Source organism: Sus scrofa, chromosome 2 (assembly GCF_000003025.6).
Source record: "Sus scrofa isolate TJ Tabasco breed Duroc chromosome 2, Sscrofa11.1, whole genome shotgun sequence".
NCBI classification, from domain to species: Eukaryota; Metazoa; Chordata; class Mammalia; order Artiodactyla; family Suidae; genus Sus; species Sus scrofa.
The window spans coordinates 87,036,807-87,056,399 of record NC_010444.4 but is presented as its reverse complement, the minus strand read 5'-3'; the positions used below and the strand labels follow the sequence as shown (position 1 = coordinate 87,056,399).

The 19,593-nt window shown below is 35.0% G+C and overlaps 1 protein-coding gene and 1 pseudogene across 2 annotated transcripts in view; one reads left to right on the top strand and one right to left on the bottom strand.

Annotated features, from left to right (window-relative positions):
• Positions 1 to 19,593, top strand: part of AP3B1 (adaptor related protein complex 3 beta 1 subunit) — a 266,801-nt gene that overhangs the window by 86,323 nt on the left and 160,885 nt on the right. For both annotated transcript variants that reach the window (XM_021076471.1, NM_001098585.1), the window contains 1 exon segment: positions 1,398 to 1,580. In XM_021076471.1, the coding sequence (XP_020932130.1) occupies positions 1,398 to 1,580 (183 nt within the window).
• LOC102167843 lies at positions 13,271 to 15,541 on the bottom strand (annotated as a pseudogene).

Genomic DNA, 19,593 nt, shown 5'->3' with positions numbered 1-19,593 from the left:
GACCTTTTAGAAATATGATTATCACAGAATATAATTTTCTGAAGAATGATTTGTACAGAAGACATCAAAATGTGGAGTTGAAAACAGAAACATAACTTCCTTTCCATATCAATAGCAAACAGAAAATTATACATATAATACATTTTTATTTAGTTCACACAAATAATCAATTCTTTGCTTTTTCGATTGAGGTGCATACATGCTGGGACCAGCAGGCACCAGTACTTGGGCAGGGCTGGAGTCAATAAATGCAGCTTCACGTTTATAGTGATTGGTAATTCATAAAATCCCCACAGGACTGGAAACTTGTTTAGCATAATAGCAAGTCTATATTCTGAGCTGTTTTCTTTCAATTGTATTGTTGGTTGCATATTAATAAACTAAATGTCAGCCAAGTAGAGGGACAAACACTAAAAATATGAATATCATTGTATCTAATATTTTTCAAAAAGTACCATTTCAGTAAGTTATATTTCTATTTAATTGCTTATTTTAAGTCATTGGGGAAATTTTAGATACTAAAATGAAGATCCCTTGTGTTCAGAAAGAATATGAAATTAATTTATTTTTTCAAAACTGTATTATATTGTTGGCTAACTGCAGACATTTCAGTGGTGCATATATAGATGTGTTTGTGTATTATATATTCTGCTTAGTTTGTATCTTTATACCAAAGAAATATTAATTTCACCACTTTGCAAAAACATAATTCCAAAAACAGCATTTATGTTTCATTAACTGGTCTTGGAGAAAAGCTGCCTTTTGTTGGTAATATATTATTTCAACTTATACATGTTATTATATAAGTAATAATAATGTACTAAAACTTTAGCCAGCGTGTTTTCCTTGTAAATAAATTACATTGGTAAAAATGAACAGATTAAAATTTGTAAGATTTGAAAGTGCTTATGTACCAGCAACATTTATGAGTTCCTTACTTGTTTTAAGATAAGTTTGTTGTAGAACTGTTGTCATTCTCATTTTAAGCTAACACGATAGGGTCCTTGTTATCATACTCAATAATGAATCTTTAGATTAGAATTTAGGTAAGCTTTAAAAATGAAAACTGTGCATAATTAATAGGTCTAATCCATATATGAACAATTTACTGAAATTTAACCTGATGAAGTAAAACATAATTTCTAATACACTTCTAACACTCTAGAAAAGTATTAGTTTTTCAGACATGTTAACATTTATCAAAATTATTCTTTGAGGGAATGAATCACTCTTCAGAATTTGTAATTCAAACATGAATAATCATTTTATTGATCAAATGACTGTATACTTTACATATTGATTTACATAACACTGATTGCACCTCTGTAATGCCTGAATAGGACCCTTGATGGGAGGAAAACATTTTTTTAATGAGTTACTATTTCTTTCTTTTCTAGCTGGTAGCTGGCAGTGTTGTGATGGCTTTTGAAGAAGTATGTCCGGATAGAATAGATCTCATTCACAAGAATTACCGCAAGCTATGTAATTTACTAGTTGATGTAGAAGAGTGGGGGCAGGTTGTCATAATCCACATGCTAACTCGATATGCTCGTACACAGTTTGTCAGTCCTTGGAAAGAGGTAAGTGTTGCATATCTTACACTTATAAAGTATACTAAGAATATGGATGAGCTTTTAAAAATGTGTAAAAAAAAATGAGTGAAAATATACAGCAATCTGCATGTTTAAGGGGGACTGATTTTTCTCATGTTCTTTTGGAAAGTAGGAAACCAGTATGAATTCATGGATAATTGTTCATTGTTTTGGCAGTGATTGATGCATATTTAGTGGCATACTGTATAGACTTTTAGTATGGTGCCTGGCAAGAGGCCCTTGTTAGGAGCAGCAGCATGATACAGTATTTGCAGTAACATTGCCAAATCATGGACTTTTTTTTGTGTGTTATTAATTACTTTCACACCTTTGAGTCCCAAGCAGATACCCACTTGAAAAGTAGGTAATGTGATTCTAACATATGTGAATTTATATCTAAGATAATTTCTTACCTTTGCAGGTAAATTATTGTTGAACTTTTAAGCTACTTTTTCCTAGTTTTGTATTTCTAAACTGTATTTGTTTTCCCTTCTTTTAAGCTGGTAGAATTTTAGCAAAATTAATAATTACTTATACCTTACAGTGAAGTTATTTGTTTTCTTTGTGCAAATTAACATTAGAAACATATCATATTCTTTTTACTATATTAATAATTCAGAAAACTTTATAACTTAGTTTGCAATAGAGATCTCAGTGTATATGTAAGATTTAAGCGTTTGCTTTAACTTATTTAAAGAAATCATTAGATACTATAATAGCACTTTGATTTTTCTCTTGTAATGTTTCTTTTTTGTCCTGTTAAAAATATTACAGATTTTAAAAATACTATAGAAAGTAAAAGACCCAGTTTCTCCCAATTATGCCATTGTGGTTTGTACACAAGGCCTTGATTGAGTGTTCAGTGCTTACTGCTTTTGTTAATTAGAAGTAATATTAAAGTAAGAGAAAAATGTGCATACAATGGGAAAATGTTCATGATCCTTGCTTTAGGTGACATGTCAAGTTTTCAGGTGTTTTAAGGAGTTTAAATAGTTAAAATAGTTGTCATTGTTTTCTGTATTTACAATAGTTAGTATTAAAAAGCCTGTAAAAAAAATTTAAAAATATATCCGTATCCAGAAGATTATCTGTAATATTGATTCCATTTTAATTTTAATATTTAAAAAGTGATTGGGTTGTTAAACTTCTGTGTTTTAAATTATTCATATATAAAAGTCTTATGCAACATAGAGCTTTTAAATGATGGGAATTTTATCATTGAACAAAGTAAACTTTTGATGGTACTTTTGCTGGGCTAAGCAACTTGTCCATGCTGCAAGTGTCTTGACCCTTTCATGTCACTGGTATCTTTGACAAGGGATTTTTGTAGCTAATAGCTATCCATTTGATTTCAGTCAGTTCCTTTCCAGAATGCTATTCAGATACATTTTTTTCCTGTTGTTTACGCTTATAGGTAATTTTACATTATCTAGCTACCGTCACTATTTAGAACTTTCAATTTCACTTTCCTGTCATCATCAAATCATTTTTAATAGCTGTATGCTAGTGATCCTTGCTTTATCATTATGTAGAAATTGGGGTTTAAAAGCATATTCCCTTCTTTATCTTCTAAGAATAGACTTTAAAATCTTTCTAGTTTGTGTTCCTGTTCCTTGAATTTTATTTCATCTTATTTTACGTAAAATTCATTTTTAAGGCTACTTGCAAAGCAGGAAAGTTAAATTCTATACTACCATATAAATTTATTCTATACTTCATTCTTTTGTGTAACTCTCTAAACATTAAGTTTTACATGTAACTCTGTAAACATTAAGTTTTACAAAAATGAAATGAAGTCTGATCCTTGTCCCAGGTGCACTGGAATTGAGCTAAATTATTTCTTACCCTTGCCACTTATTTGCAAGCTGACCTTGGCATTATTGTAAATTATGCAGTTAGCAGACTAAATCTCTGGTTCCCAAATTGCAGCTCTGTCCTCAGGACTGCCACAGGAAAACAACCCGTGGAGACAGTGGTGTTCTTACCTGTGCAGGCTCTTACTACCGGTTCAGACAGAGCAGCTTCACCTTTGCTGCTGCTTTGCTTGTGATTTCCTTTGAGAAAGACTCCTTGGCTTAAAGGGAATAACGGAGGAAAACCCTTAAATAGAATGTTTGTAAGGGTTTAGCAAACTATAATCATATGTATTTTTTAAAAAAATTATAAAAGCAATTCAGACACGTAGTGAAATAAATAATTTCTTGGTTGACCCCTTAAGGGCAGTTACTGGCAACCATTTAATTTTACTTGTTTTGGTGGTTATAAATTTTACTTTGAATAATACATTGTACTTTATTTATTGATTTAAAATGATAGCATATCAGTTGACTCCAAAATAATCAAGATAACAGGCTCGTGTCTCTCTGTATATGTATGTGTTCTCTTCAGTGCCAGCAGGAAAAATTTGGAAGGGTTATCCTTTATTGTGGCATTAGAAGTAAGGGATTGTCAAAGATGTTAGATTTTGGGTACAAATAATTTTATAAGATGAAAGTTCAAGTGGATTATCATAATTTAGACTATGTCCTTACTCTTCCAGTTAACCCATCTCAGATTTTGTCTATGGCTAGCTGTAATTCTATTTTACTTTGTGAAACTTGAATGAACAGTCCAGCCAATTCTAGTCTCGAGAACTTTTTGGTAGGACGCTGTGGAGTGATTTTAACTTTAGAAGTTGACAAACTAAATCGTAAAAGAAAGTTTGACCCATACCTGGAAAAAACTTGAGTATTTGACATTTATATCTGCTTTCCTTTTTCACTTCTCATGTTGTAAAAAGCATACCATGTAGTAAAGAACTGTTAAGAGTATTATAGAATTGAAAGACAAAGTGGAATGGTACTTTAGCAGAGTTAGTGCTGAGTTGTTACCATCCTTTTTTGTCTCTTAGCCATCAGCACTTGAATGTGTTTTTTGATGGAATTAGTGGAATCAAAGGTGTTCATTCTAGCATTCCATCTCCTTTTACATACAGGCAGAAGTCGCTTGTATACATGCTATTTGAACATCATTTTATGATATAAAAAGGGCCATTTCCCTTGAAGTAAAAGGATTTATGGGTGAGAAAACTCACTAAAAAAATATATTGACTTAAAAGTAATGTAAAATAATAAACTACCCATAAATACCAAAGTCCTTAAAATCAAGGTTGCTCTTTCAAGTGCTAAGAAAATGTGAAGAGGGACGCTGTGATACTTAGCAAATTATTATTTTGGTGTAATCTCTTGTACTGTGTTTTATCTGAGATGGGGCAGTGGGAATTATTATACCCATTTTATAGATGGAGAAACTCAGGGGTATAGATTATAATGACTCACCTAAAATAATGTTGCTTATAAAAGATGGAGCCAGAAATAGAATAATCCAATACCTAGGTCAACATTCTTTCATTGTATTTTATTCCCTCATGACTTTTAAATTAAAAATATATTTTTGTGCACTTGAATAAGTTTCTGAGTGTTTGCTTACTGTGTTCTAGCCAAAACTGTTTTTAAAGCCCCCCCATCTGCAGTTCTCAGACATTGCATTTAGCTAACAACCATAATTAAATTTGCTTTTCAAAAAGAAAAATTATGTTTCTCACTGGATTCTTTAAAACATTTGTGTTTAAATGCTTGAAGGGTAGCAAAATTGTTTTTTTGAGGAATTGAAAATTAGTAACAGAATTTTTTGAGATGAGCTGATGTACATGCTTCTGTCAGTAAGTTCTCAAATGAACACATCATATACAAACAAGCTTCTTCAGGGGCAGAAGCAATTTTTAATTTAGTTTATTTGCATCATTATAGATCAGTATTTAGGCTGTTTATATGTAAATGTATGATTTGAAGAACAATTAAGTGTTGACAAAGTAGATTGCAGTCATATCAATTGCAGTGCATTTTCCATAATTTTTCTAACTGACATATTTGATGATAAATAGTGGATGCCAAGTCAAAGCCGATTATACAGTGCACTAGGAATTCATGGGGCTGTCAGGGAGAAGACCGATTGACTTTAAATTTACATATTAATGAGAAGATTTGTTAAGAGGGTGCTTGACTATAGAAAATAACAGCGTATTTATAGGGCACGACATTTTATAAATACAGCTGATGCAGGAAAATGGAAATTAAACCTTTTAGGTTAATAAATTCAAGAGACTGCTAAAATGCATATTTGCATTTTTATTTTCTTAAATTTGCCTTACTCTTTGCAGTCCAACTGGCTTGCATTTTTATTCTAGGTCAACTTTGTATAATTTTCAAGGTATGAAAATACTTAAATGTTTTCTTTGTATCATTCAAGCCTATTATAGGAGAACACTTGAAGCATAAATGTAAATCTCCAAAGTTGTTTTTGTAGATGTAATGGGTTTTTAGAAATAAATTGTTATAAAACACCAAGTACATTTTAAGAGCGATTAAAAAAAAACTTTAGTGGCATTAATTACAAACTAAAGTAAAACTCTTGTCACTGGACCTGACAGTATTTTTAATTTTATGAATCTAGCTCTTTAAAGTTGAACTTTCTGTAGCAGACAATGGTTTTGCAAGAATTATCAAAATGTTTTACTTAAGTCATGTGGGACTTAAAAATCTGTTATGTTCACCGTTACTTTTTATGTATGCGTCCAGGTAATGTAATTTGGTGGAAGTACGTATGCCATTTTGAAGTTGGAAGTGATGAATTTACTTTTCTTCCTTTCACTGTATCTGTACTGCAACTATAAAACCTTATATAGGTATAAATAAGTTCCAGGTTTACAGTTTTGTATGAAGTATTTTTAAGATAAGTTTCTTAAGTATTTCAAGGGTAGCTGTAAAATAAGAATTTATGAGGACACAAAATTCATATACATAGTTCTTGATTAGTAATTTTCTGCAAGTACGAAGTTTCAAAATTCCACATCCAGTTACTAGTAAGGAAAAAAAATTAATGTATTGGGGAAATTAAAAAAAAAAAAAAATTCCACATCCAAGTCCTGTTTTAGAAGACCTTGGTGACAGAGATTATTTTTCATTGTTTAATTTTCGTTATAGATTAGTTTTTATGAAATAAATTTTGTATTTTGTTTTACTAGTGGACTGTTTTTAATCTTATTATTCTGTGAAATTTTTAAAAATCAGAGTAATGTAGAGTTGTAGAATCTGTGCTTTATCATGCAGATAAAGTTGTTTGTTCACTCTTTTAGACTATGATAAAGGGTTCAAAATGCAGTTTAATGGGAAACTAGGGACCATGTGCATATATTAAAATGAGGTCTCTTCTCTCCGTTGGTTATGAAGCATTTATCCTAAAGATCATTTATTCTTTTTCTTATTTAGAATTTTTTTTGATTTTTAAACTCAAGTAGTTTCTTTTCTAAAGAAGCATTTAAAATTTTGTCCAAGTAAAATACATACGGTTAAAAAAAAAGTTAAATAATACTACAAGGTTTACAAGAAACATTTTCTTTCTTTCTTTTTTTTTGTCTTTTGTCTTTTTAGGGCTGCGCCCGCGACATATGAAAGTTCCCAGGCCAGGGGTCCAATTGGAGTTACAGCTGCTAGCCTACACCACAGCCACAGCAACACCAGATCCGAGCCTCATCTTTGGCCTACGCCACAGCTCATGGCAATGCCGGATCCTTAACCCACTGAGGTCAGGAATCAAACCCACAACCCCATGGTTCCTAGCCAGATTCATTTCTTCTGAGCCACAATGGGAACTCCAAGAAACATTTTCCTACTCTACATTTTGCCTTGCCTGAATTAGCTACCTCAGTTCTTTTAGACTTTTGTGTATGTGTGTGCCTTTAACTTTATCCATTTCTAAGTAATATACATATATTGCCATTTCTTGATTTATCAGTTTTAGATATTACATATTGACTTCCATGTAACTGGAAGAATTTGGCATATAAATGGAGAATTTGACATTCGTCTAATGTATTACCATATGCTTCTACTTTCCTTGTTCTAGCTTTGCAATATAATTATATTGTAGTTTTTCAACCAATACTTATTACTCATTTAATTATGACTTTATGACTTTTATTTATGCTGCATAGTAACATTTTCCTCTCCTTTCTTGTAGAATTTAAATTCTTCCTGGAATCAAAAATTGCCTCATTTTAAATTTGCCTAGTTTGTCATGTTGCTATTACAAAGCACTCCAAATTCTCCATCAGAATAGTAAATCTTCTCAAAATATGACATTATATGCAGTAGTTGCTTACCTCATATCAGTTCTCTCAACTCCTCTTTTTAAATAACAGAATCCTGTTTTTTGTTCAGAGTGTTGATCTCTCCATTTAAAAATAACCAACTTCTGCTGATTCCCTTGGAGTCAGAAATGGCTATATGACCCAGTTGTAGAAATTGAGATATATGTATAAAATACTCTGGCTGAGATTCTGAGAAAGCTGTTATTTTTCTGATGGTTACTTTAGATGTATATTTTTTTACTCTTTGCCTTTTTTCTTTGTTTCTTCTTGGAATACATGTGTGATGATTAGCGGTACAGCAGCCATTTTTGCAGGCATGAAGATGAAGCCACACTCTGGACGTGGATGATACTGGGAAAAAAAAAAAAAGTTCTCCTTGTGGATAACTTGATATGGTCCTAACCAGTACAGTTGTCATTTATCCAGTATGCCAATAGCTTCATACTCTTCCAGGAGACATTTTCCTGGAGGCTTTACCCATCTGTTCTACTCTGATTGCTTGCTAGGCTTGCTACACAGCTGTTACTGTAGAACTGAAATTCTTCTCTTTTCCGTCTTAAATTCTCTCTCAGGTCTTCTCCTACTTCTTTTTAGGTCTTTGTGGTTTGATGGAGCAAATCCTCCAGGATCTTCTTAAGAATGGGTAGCTGAGAGATAAAATTTTGAGACTTGCAGTGTCACTCTCACACTTGATATTTTTGCCTATACTCTTGGATCGGTATTCTCTTAGATCTTAATATGTTTCAAATATCTTGTTACACTTACACTTGACTTCTTGGCTGGATATATTACCGTTCACCTTTTGGAGCTCTGTAGCCAGATTTTTCTTTTTTTGCAGGTAACGATTTGTTTGGTTTTTTTTTTTTTGGTACTTTCAAAAATCTGTTCTTTTTTGTTTGTTTTTTTCTTAAAATTTTTTGAAGATTAGTGAGGTTGCATGTCTATAGATCATTCTTCATGCTCTGCATATTCACTTCCTCTATTTTAGGGAATTGTCTTTTATGTTTGAATTTTTTTATTTGATGTTCAATTTTTTTTAACTCCATTTGTCAATAATATGCTTTAGGAATATCAGTTATTCTACTTTATAATCTTTGTCTACTCTGTCATCTCTAAAAAATTGCCTTAATGTTTATCTTTTTTTTTTTTCTTTAGAACCTCACCCACAGCACGTGGAAGTTCCCAGGCTGGGGGTCGAATCAGAGCTGCAGCTCCAGCCTATGCCACAGTCAAGCAATGCCAGATCCAACCCGCATCTTCGACCTACACTCCAGCTTGCAACAATGCCAGATCTTTTAACTGACTGAATGAGGCCAGGGGTTGAATCAACATCCTAATGGGTACTAGTTGGATTTTTAACCTACTGAGCTACAATGGGAACGCCCAGTGTTTATCTTTTTATTTGCATTTATCTTATCTCCAGTCTTCATCAGTGATTTCATTTTCAGTGCTATAATCTGTTATTTATAATTTGTATTTAATTTGGTAATGGTACTACTTTGATCTTTAAGTTTATTCAGATTTCAGTCTTTTTTTATTTTTTATTTTTTTAAATTATGGTTGATTTACGTTGTTGTGCCAGTTTCTGCTTAACAGGAAAATGGCTCAGTTCATACACATATATACATTCTTTTTTGTGTATTGTTTTCCAGATTTTAATCTTATATTTCCTTCATTCTATGGTTGTATCATTTCATGTTTGAACATGTGGTTATTTTGAGTTCATGTTTTAGTAATTTGCTGGAGAACTTTCTTTTGATATATGGAGGATTTTTTTTCCAGAATGATTTCTTTGTCTTTTGCATGTTTTTCTTTTTTTCCTTTTATACTGTGAATATGTTGCAGAGTTATTTCGCTCTTTTCATGTTCCAAATACTTGGTCAGTGCTGGGGTCTGAGCCCGAGTCTTCCACCTACACCATAGCTCAGGGCAACACCGGATCCCTGACCCACTGAGTGAGGCCAGGGGTTGAACCCTCATCCTCTTGGATACTAGTCAGTTTTCATTTCCACTGAGCCACAACAGAAACTCCTAAACTGTTCTTATTTATTCATTGTTTAACCCAAGAACTTTGCTTTCCAATATAGTAGCTTCTAGCCACACGTGGCTATTTAACTAACTAAAATTGATCATCACTTTCTCAGTTTCACTAGCCCCACGTTAAGTGCTCAGTATTCACATGAGGCTAGCGCCTACTATATTAGGTAGTGCTGATACAAAATGTTCCCTTTATTGCAGAAGTTTCTGCTCAGTAGTGTTGCTGCAGAACCTTCCATTCTTTCAGAGAGAGCCAGGCTGGTTGACTTTCCTGCCTACTTCTCCTCACCACCTATTTTCACTGCCAACCTCCCTCTTGACCCCACCTCACCCCACCCCACCCCTACCTAGTAGAATGAAAACATAAGAATAACCTCTTAGTTTTCTTCTATCTAGATTTGGGAATGCAGGGATTGTTCATGAACATTCTTAAGAAGCGAAGGATATGGTTTTCTAGAATCTTGTCTTTTTAAAAAAACTTTAAAAGTTTTATGCCATTGTTTCATTTTTATTGACTTATTTTTTCTAGTTTTAACTTTTTATTTTACTCATGTTATTTAAATTGGGGAAAGACATTTTGTTTTCTTTTTCTTACCATGTTTACTTAGAAGCCTCTAAATGTTCACAGTATTGAAAGTATTTTATGGAGTTCCCAACATGGCATGGGGGTTAATGATCTGGCTTTTCCCTGTGGCTTGGGTTCACTCACCAGCTCAGCACATTGGTTTAAGGATCCAGTGTTGCTGTAGCTGTGGCTTGGATTTGATCACTGGCCTGGGAACTTCCATATGCCACAGGTGTGGCTGAAAAAGAAAAAAAAAGTATTTTATGACTTTCAGCATGCAATAAATGAATTTTAGGAGGTGAGACATAGAGCTTAAGAAGTTAAGTAGTGCATTCTCCTGCCCTCCAGATGTCTCCTTTTTCTGCTCTGCTTTAAAAAAAAAAAAAAAAATATATATATATATATATATATATATATATTATTAGTGTATTTTCTCTTGACCTTATAATCCATTTGTTTCCTTATATTTTTTCTGTGTTAGTTTTATTACTCTAGCATAAAGGAGTAGCTATGATTAATACTGAATTTATCTTTGGACAAGTCAGTTATTTAATTTTTAATTTCGTGATTTGGCTGCTTATTTCTATATTCATCTCAGAAAAGATTATCATTTTATATAATCGAATAAGGTGGTAATTTGAAACATTCAATTTTGTTCTGTTATTTAGCGCTATATATATATTTATATATACAGATATTAAAGTCACTGCAGTGCTTCTGGAATTTGTGAGCCTTCAGTAGACTCCAGAGTTCCAAAGTATTACATCCAACAGATTCTGCCAATACATGGTTGTTTAGAGTGTATGGGAGACACTGTTGATTGTCTCCAACAGACAACCCCTATTGAAGAAGCTCTCCTTTCTTGCATACGGATTTTCTACAGGGATTGAGCATTGTAGTTATATATATGTGTGTATATATATATGTATATAAATATGTGTGTGTGTGTGTGTATACCCTGTGCTATAAAGTAGGTCCCTGTTACTTGTCTATTTTAATATATAGTATTGTGTATATGTCAGTCCTAACCCCTAATTTATCCTTTCCATCCCATGTTACCCCTTTGGTAACCATAAATTTGGTTTCAAAATCTTTTGAGTCTGTTTCTGTTTTTAAGTTCTCTTGTCTGGAAAATTATTTTGAAAACCAGCAATCTAAAGGCACTTGGAAGATGAACAAAAGTAGGCAAAACATGGAGAGAACTCCGAGTGAAAGATTGAAATGTCAGGGTATGAGATTTGCAAGTTTGCAAGGTTTTGCCTGAGGGCACTCCTCAGTCCCATATAGTAATAGCAAAAGTCCCAGCCTTACTTACTTAGGTATTTGAGTACAGACTTCAAGGCTGAATATCTTGAATACAGAATACCTAAAAATTATAGGGAAATTCCAGAAGGATATGGGAACCACACAGGGTGCATCCCTGGAAACAAATGTAAACACCACCCAAATCGCTGGCTGACCATCTTTGCAGGTGTAGGGAAGACTTCAGTGGGTCTAGCAAATAAGCAGCAACTAGAAGATAAAAGAACTAAATGGAGATGTTTCCATCGTGGCCCAGCAGTAACAAACCCGACTAGCATTCATGAGGATGTGGGTTCGATCCCTGGTCTCGCTCAGTGGGTTAAGGATCTCGTGTTGCCATGAGCTGTGGTGTAGGTGGTAGATGTAGCTCAGATCCTTCATTGCTGTGACTGTGGTGTAGGCCGGCAGCTACAGCTCCAATTCAACCCCTAGCCTGTTAACTTCCATATGCCTCGGGTATGGTCCTAAAAAGACAAAAAAAAAAAAAAAAAAAGAACTGAGTGGGGATTTTACTTGCTGCATTAGCACAGATAGAATTTGGAGTTTGAAACCAGTAAAATGCCTGCTATAATAAATATCAATACACTTCAGAAGAATGCAGTGTAAGAATTCTATAGTATGTGGTTGATATTATTCAAAATGCAATTTGAAAAAATTAGCAGACATGAGAAACAAAAAATAATTGATGCTCAAGAGAAAAAGTAGCTAGTAGAAAGTAGCCTCAAGATAATCAAGAAGAGGCAATTATCAGACAAATAATGCAGCTATTATATATATGTATTACACTAAAAATAATGGTTACATTAAATAAATAGATGGGGACTCTTAACAGGAAATAAGACATTATATGAAAGAAATGAAAATTCTGGGGCTGAAAAAAATACAGTGATTAAAAGTACAGTAGATAGGCTTAATAGGAGGAGGCTGTAAAATTGTCAAGAAACCTGAAGATAGATTAATAGGAATTATGCTCTCTGAAGAACAAACAGAAAAACACATAAAGGAAAGTAAATAGTTTCAGAACTATATGGAATACTATCAAACAGAATGAAATAATTGTAACTGCAATCCCAAAATGAGAGGAAACAGTGAATGAAGTAGAAATAATATCTGAAGAGATAAAGGCTAAAAAAATTTCAGGTTTAGTTTAAGGAGGAAAACACAAATGTACATATCCATCAGACTCCCAGGCAAAATAAAAATTTACACCATGCACATCATAGTCAACCTTTCTTTTTTCTTTTTCTTTTTTTTCTTTTTTGCTTTTGAAGGCCACACCTGTGGCATATGGAGGTTCCCAGGATAGGGGTCAAATCGACTATAGCTGCCGGCCTACACCAGGGCCACAGCAATGCAGTATCCGAGCCATGTCTGTGACCTACACTGCAGCTCACGGCAACGCCAGATCCTTAACCCACTGAACAAGGCCAGGGATTGAACCCGCATCTTCATGGATCCTAGTCAGGTTCGTTAACCGCTGAGCCATGAATGAAACTCCCCATCATAGTCAAACTTTGGGAATCAAAAGGGAAAGAGAAAACCTTGAAAATGGAGATAAACAATGCATTGTATACAGAGAAACAGTAATTATCACCAACTGCAGTGCAGTCTAGAAAGTGAGGGAATATCATCTTTAAATTGTTGAGGGAAAAAACAGTTAATGAAGAATTCTACATTGAACAGAATTGTTTTTCAAAAATAAAGATGGCTTGGCTTAGGTAGCTGTGGAGGTACGGGTTCAATCCCCAGCCTGGCGCAGTGGGTTAAAGGATCTGGCATTGCCACAGCTTTGGCATAGGTTGCAGCTGTGGGTTGGATTTGTTCCCTGGCCCAGGAACTTCTTTATGCCCCAGGAATAAAAATGGAATGTAGATATTTTCAGACAAACAAAAATGAAAAAAATCTGTACATGGGAGAACTATATTACAAGAGATATTGCAAGAAATTATAGATTGAAGGGAAATGATAATAGATGGTAATTTATAACTATAAAAGGAATAAAGAATGAAGGAAATGATATATATGTAGGTAAATATGATAAATTATACTTTTTTATCTTAATTCTTTAACAAAATTTCTGTAACTCAAAAATGTGTGTAGATATATACACATTCAGTATATTTATCTCTGGCAGGCAAAGATTGAACTTGCTTATATTGAACTCTGAAACTTTCTGTATGTCCTTGGAGCTGTAACCTTTTCCCCCAGTGCCACAAGTTTTTGTATGGACATGTGTTTTCATTTCTTTAGGAGTGGAATTGCTGTATAATAAATATATTCCCTTCCTCTTCTCACCTCCAGCTCCTGTTCTCGAAATGCAGCCAGTTCTAACGCTTAGCTTTATCTTCTAGAAGTTATCCTCATGTATTATTGTTGTTGTTATTTTATAAACTGTTTATTTTTCATCAGCCTATTTCCCTTTTAAGAGTCTGTGAAGGAACAGCTTAAGACCATTCATTGGTTGTTCCTCTCTTTCAGCGGCCTGAGCAGGGGGTGCTGCAGGCTTTTCTTCAGTGGCAGGCTGAGCAATCACACCTTCGGTAGGGAACTGCCGAATGGGCACATAGGGTACCTGAACACCTTCAGACCAGTCTGCCACCTCAGGTTGAGGAGCAGTCAACTCAGGAGCTGGAGTGTCTGTTCACCCTAAAATACCTCCTTGGTCACAGCCTTCTCAGCTTCTGCCTGCTCTTCCTTTTCAGTCTCTTCAGGATCTCTGTCTAAGTGGAGATCAGGCATGACCTCCCTTGGGTGTTTCACAGAAAATGATGCCATGCATGCGCTGAACTTTCTGGGTGAGCCTCCACCACACCAGACCTACTGAGTGAGCTCCCTTACTGTTACCTGGGATGGCAGTGTTCACACAACGCACAGAAGGGTCTGTGTTACGTGGAGCAGTGGCAGGCAGGTCAACTTAAGAGGTCTCTGTGAGAGGTTGGTGGGCAGCCCTGAGATCAGTGACCACCACAAGTCTTGGCTCCCGGAAGGCTGCCTGGATCTGGTTAGTGAAGGTTCCAGGAGTGAAACAGCCAGTGATAGGAGTGGCTTTATTGGGAGCAGCAAACTGGCAGCACGGTTCATAGGCCAGTATTTCTGGAGGATGTAAAACTGGCATGAGCTGTGTTTTCAGTAGCACCAATGGCATGAGCTGCCTGGGAAGCTTCTCCCAGGTTCTCTTCAGATTTATGAGGTAGATGCCGCCACGTTTCCTTTTGTAGATGTACTATTCCATTTGGAAGTCAACGTTGATGCTGTCTAAGTGGGTTCCTGCTGCAAGGAATTTAAGAACATCCTCCTCCTTCATTTGTAGGACATCAGGGACTCTGAATACTGTGAAAGTTTCCCTTAAAGTTATGATAAGAACCCAGAATAATATGTCTGGACCCTATCTGAGTATTACAGAAAGGCCGCATATATTATTTTAAAATAACTTGCTTAGGTAAGTTTTTCTAGTGACTCAAAGGGTGTTATTTAATTTAGATATATAGATATCTTCAAATTAATGAAGAATAAACAGTATCATAACAAAATTTTATTTATTTATTTTATATAAAATATTATTGATCTACAGTGTTGTGCCAGTTTCTACTGTATAGCAAATTGACTCATTCTTTTTTTTAACATTATTTTCCATCATGATCTATCTTGGGAGATTAGTTATATTTCCTTGTGCTATGCAGTAGGACCTTGTTGTTTATCCGTTCTAAATGTACAAAAATGTTGTATCTTATGTGAAGAGTTTTTCAAACCTAGGGTTTTTGCGTTTTTTTGGTTTGTTTGTTTTCGTCTTTTTAGGGCTGCACAATGGCGTGCCATCCATGGCATATGGAAGTTCCAAGACTAGGGCTTGAATTGGAGCTGCAGCTGCTGGCCTGTGCCACGGCCACAGCAGCACCAGCTCTGAACTGGGTCTGATACTTACACCACAGCTGATGGCAATGCCGGATCCTTAACACACTGAGCAAGGCCAGGGATCAAACCTGCGACCTCATGGATATTAGTTGGGTTTGTTACCACTGTGCCACCACAGGAACTCTGGTTTTTTGCTTATTAAATTTTTTAAGTTGGAGTTTATTGGTGCCCTGGTTTCCTACCCTCACTGTATCTAGAGTACAGGTTTTCGTTTTTGTTTTTTTCTATTTAAGTATTAGCATTCCCCATAAGATTAAAACACACTTTACTGATTTATCCCCTCTCCCATGTATATGCACAGATATTTAAAAGTCTCTGATCTAACCCTCTGACTTTTTTTAAAATGTCCGAAAGTGGAATTAAATTTATCAATTTCATGTCAATAGACATTTACTTCCTTGAATATATTCTCTTTATTTTAGGGGTTAATAAGATAAGGGGGGAGTGAATATGTGAGGGATTACGATTAGTTCTACTTAGGTTGGTTTTCATTTTATTTTGTAGTTTATGATTGAGCGAGCACTGCTCTAAAATGCGTTCTATTTAATAGAAAGTAATTCTTATTTGTCTTTGTCATTAGACTGAGATTCGTTCATTTTCAAACAACTGGGACCCTTCTTCCTCGTGTCTTAGAACTCTTAGGCCTAAGTTCAACTGTGTCATGAGTATATTTTATTTCAGAAAAAAATAAAATATGATAAAATGCCTTATGGAGATTTTTTTCCAATTTCTCATTTACAACGTTTGGAAACTGCTGGATTTGGAAAGCTTTTTTCCTATATACTGATGCTGAACATATAGTCATAAGAAATGAGAAGTGTTGTGGGCAATTGAACACTCTAGATTTTCATAGTGGCTCATCTCAGTTACTGGGCACAGGTGTTTCCATAATTGTGATGTATTGGGGGAGATCGAGTGTTCAATGGTCCTCAAACCCACACTTCCACCTGTGTGGGGTAGTGGTCACTGGGCTGTGGTATAAAACATGTAAAGTGAATAGCATAGCACTTACCTCACAGAAGGGAAAAAAGGTCTCAAACCAGTATGTGCATCTTGTGTTCTTCTACATAGACCTGATTTGGGGGGGAGAGAGACTTTTTTCTTTTGGAAAATATTCAATTGAAAATGTTATTAAAGCATGACTTTTTAGAAGTTAGTGTATGTCTCTGGTAAGATGTGCCATCTGTACTGAGTAACTAGTTTAAATGATTATGATATTGCTCATCACTACCCATTCTGGTCCTGTCAGGGAAATCTAACCCAATGTCAGAGCGATGGTCCTCGTATAAACTGCTATAGGACCTATGCCCTGAATGTCTGTGTCCCTCCAAATCAACCTGTTGAAGTGCTTGTCCTCAGTGTGATAGGATTTGGAGGTGAGGACCTTGGAAAGTAATCAGGTCTCAGTAAAGTCATGAGGGTGGGATTATCATCATGGAAATAGTGCCCTTGTGAGAAGAGCCATCAGAGAGCTTGCTTCTTTTCTCTTTCTCTTTTCTTTCTCTGCCATATGGAGACATAGTGAGAAGGCAGCCATCTGTAGGCTAGCAGGTGAGTTCTCACCAGGAACCGAGTCTGCTAATACCTTGATTTTGGAGCACTCAGCTTCCAAAACTGCAAAAAATAAATGTCTGTCGTTTAAGCCACCCAGTCTGTGATAGCCCAAGTTTGCTAATAAGAGTACCTTAGATGGCGTGACAGTGCCATGATGTTTTCCCCCCCCATGTAGCTTTTAAGCATAATATTGTGGTCTGTGTCCCCAGCAGACTGCAGACATTGTGTTACCCTGGTACAAATCTTAAGTTGGTGCTATTGCCCTCCAGGCGCTCTTGGAATCCAGAAGGCAGGCAGATATGTTCAGTGACTCTTTCTTGACGACTACAAATGCCAAGATAATAAAAGGGAGAAGTGGCAGGATGAAGAATTATGATTCTTGAGGAACTCTTGACTCCACCACTTTTAATCTGAGTTTATTGATAACTAATATAAACTTTCTCTATGTTCTCAAATCCCTAAAAAGCAAAGATCATCCTTAGACTCCAGAATTGTGGGTTCAAACACTGACTTAATAGTTTTTGTGAACATTTGTGTTTGGAGCTTCAGAAACCATCTATATAGAGAGTAGTACTACTTAAGTATGATTTCATACGTTCTTTGTCCCATGAGTCTATATAATAGTATTTGAAAGAGTTATAAACTACGCCTTTCCAAAATATGTTTTATGGTGTACAAGGTAATTTTTTTGGACTTCATAAAGCTTATAGTTAATGTAACAACACTTCTCTCTCCAGTAAGTGAATGTTTTAGAGCAAAGTGAAAAGCTAATTTTATTCTGATGTTTTTATATTAGCATCGGGAGTGGTCAGTACACATGAGTAGAGGGAAATTTTGTTTCATGTGAGATAGTTTCAGATGTCTTAAACTCTTTGGTTCTTTTTGAAAATTTGTTTTTAAAAATTGTCTTGGAGCAGTTTAGGTTCATAACAAAATAGAGTGGAAAATGCAGGGATTTCTCATATACTCCCTGCCCCTGCCCCACCTCCTTGACTGTTACCATCCTTCACCACAGTAGTGTGTTTATTACACTTGATGAGCATGTATTAATATAGCACTGTCACCTCAAGTCCATAGTTTACATTAGGGTTTGCTCTTGGTTTTGTACGTTCTCTGGGTTTTGACGAATATATAATGACGTGACTCCACCATTGCAATATCTTCAAAATAGTTTCACTGCCCTAAAAAAATCCACTTTGCTTGGCCTGTTCATTCCTTTCTCTCCCACAAACCCTGACAATCACTAGTCAGTCTTTAAACTCGTTCCATAGTTTTGATTTCCTGGAGTATTTGGTTGGAATCATATGCTATATAGCCTTCTAGGTTGGCTTCTTTGGCTTAGTAATATGCATTTTAGGATGCTCCATGTCTTTTCATGGCTCTAAAGCTCATTTCTTTTTAGCATTGAATAATATTCCATTGTCTAGATATACCACAGTTTATTCATCCATTCACCTATTGGTGGATATCTTGTTTGTCTCCAGAAATTGGCAATTATGAAAAAAGCTGCTATAAACCTTGTGCAGCTTTTGTGTGGACTGATTTAGGTATAAACCAAGGACTGTGATGTAAAAGTATATTTGGTTTTGTTAGAAGCTGCCAAATTGTCTTTTATAGTGGCTGTACGGTTTTGCATCCCCACTGGCAATGACTAAGAGTTTCTTTTGCTCCACATTCTTGCCAGCATTTGGTGTTGTCATTGTTTTAGATTTGAGCCATTCTAATAGGTGTGTAGTTGCATTTCATTGTTATTACTTTGCACTTCCCTAATTACATATGATGTTGAACATCTTTTCATATGCTTATTTGGCATCTTTGTATCTTCTTTGGTCATTTGCCCATTTTAAATCAAGCAATTTGCTTTTCATTGTACAGTTTTAAGAGCTCTTTGTATATTTTGGATAATAGCCCTTTTTCATATGTACCTTTTCTAAATGTTTCTCCAAGTCTGTGGTTTATCTTTGTCTTGACATCTTTTGCAGAGCAGACATTTTTTATTTTAGTGAAGTCCAGCTTATCAGTTATTTTGTTCATGGATTGTGCCTTTGGTGGTGTATCTTTGTTGGCACATGCACACTGTGCTATATGGACTGGTTGGCCAATGGAGACCTGCTGTATAGTATAGGGAACTCTACTCAGTATTCTGTGATAATCATTATGGGAAAAGAATCTTAAAAAGAATGGATGTGTGTTTTATTAAGCTTTATTAAGTCCTCAGTGTCTTTGATTATCTGGGCTATTGTCTCTGAGAGAGTACAAATTTTTCCAAGCAGTTGCTGAAATTATAGCACTGTATATCAAAATGACATAAGAAAGTGATTCTGATTTTTCTGTAAAAATAATATGATGTTGAAATCCTTGCCTAAAAGTTTGGTCTTATCTCTTAATTACTTGAACATACTACCTGTAGCTATTTTACAGTCCATTTTATTCTTTTTTTCCCC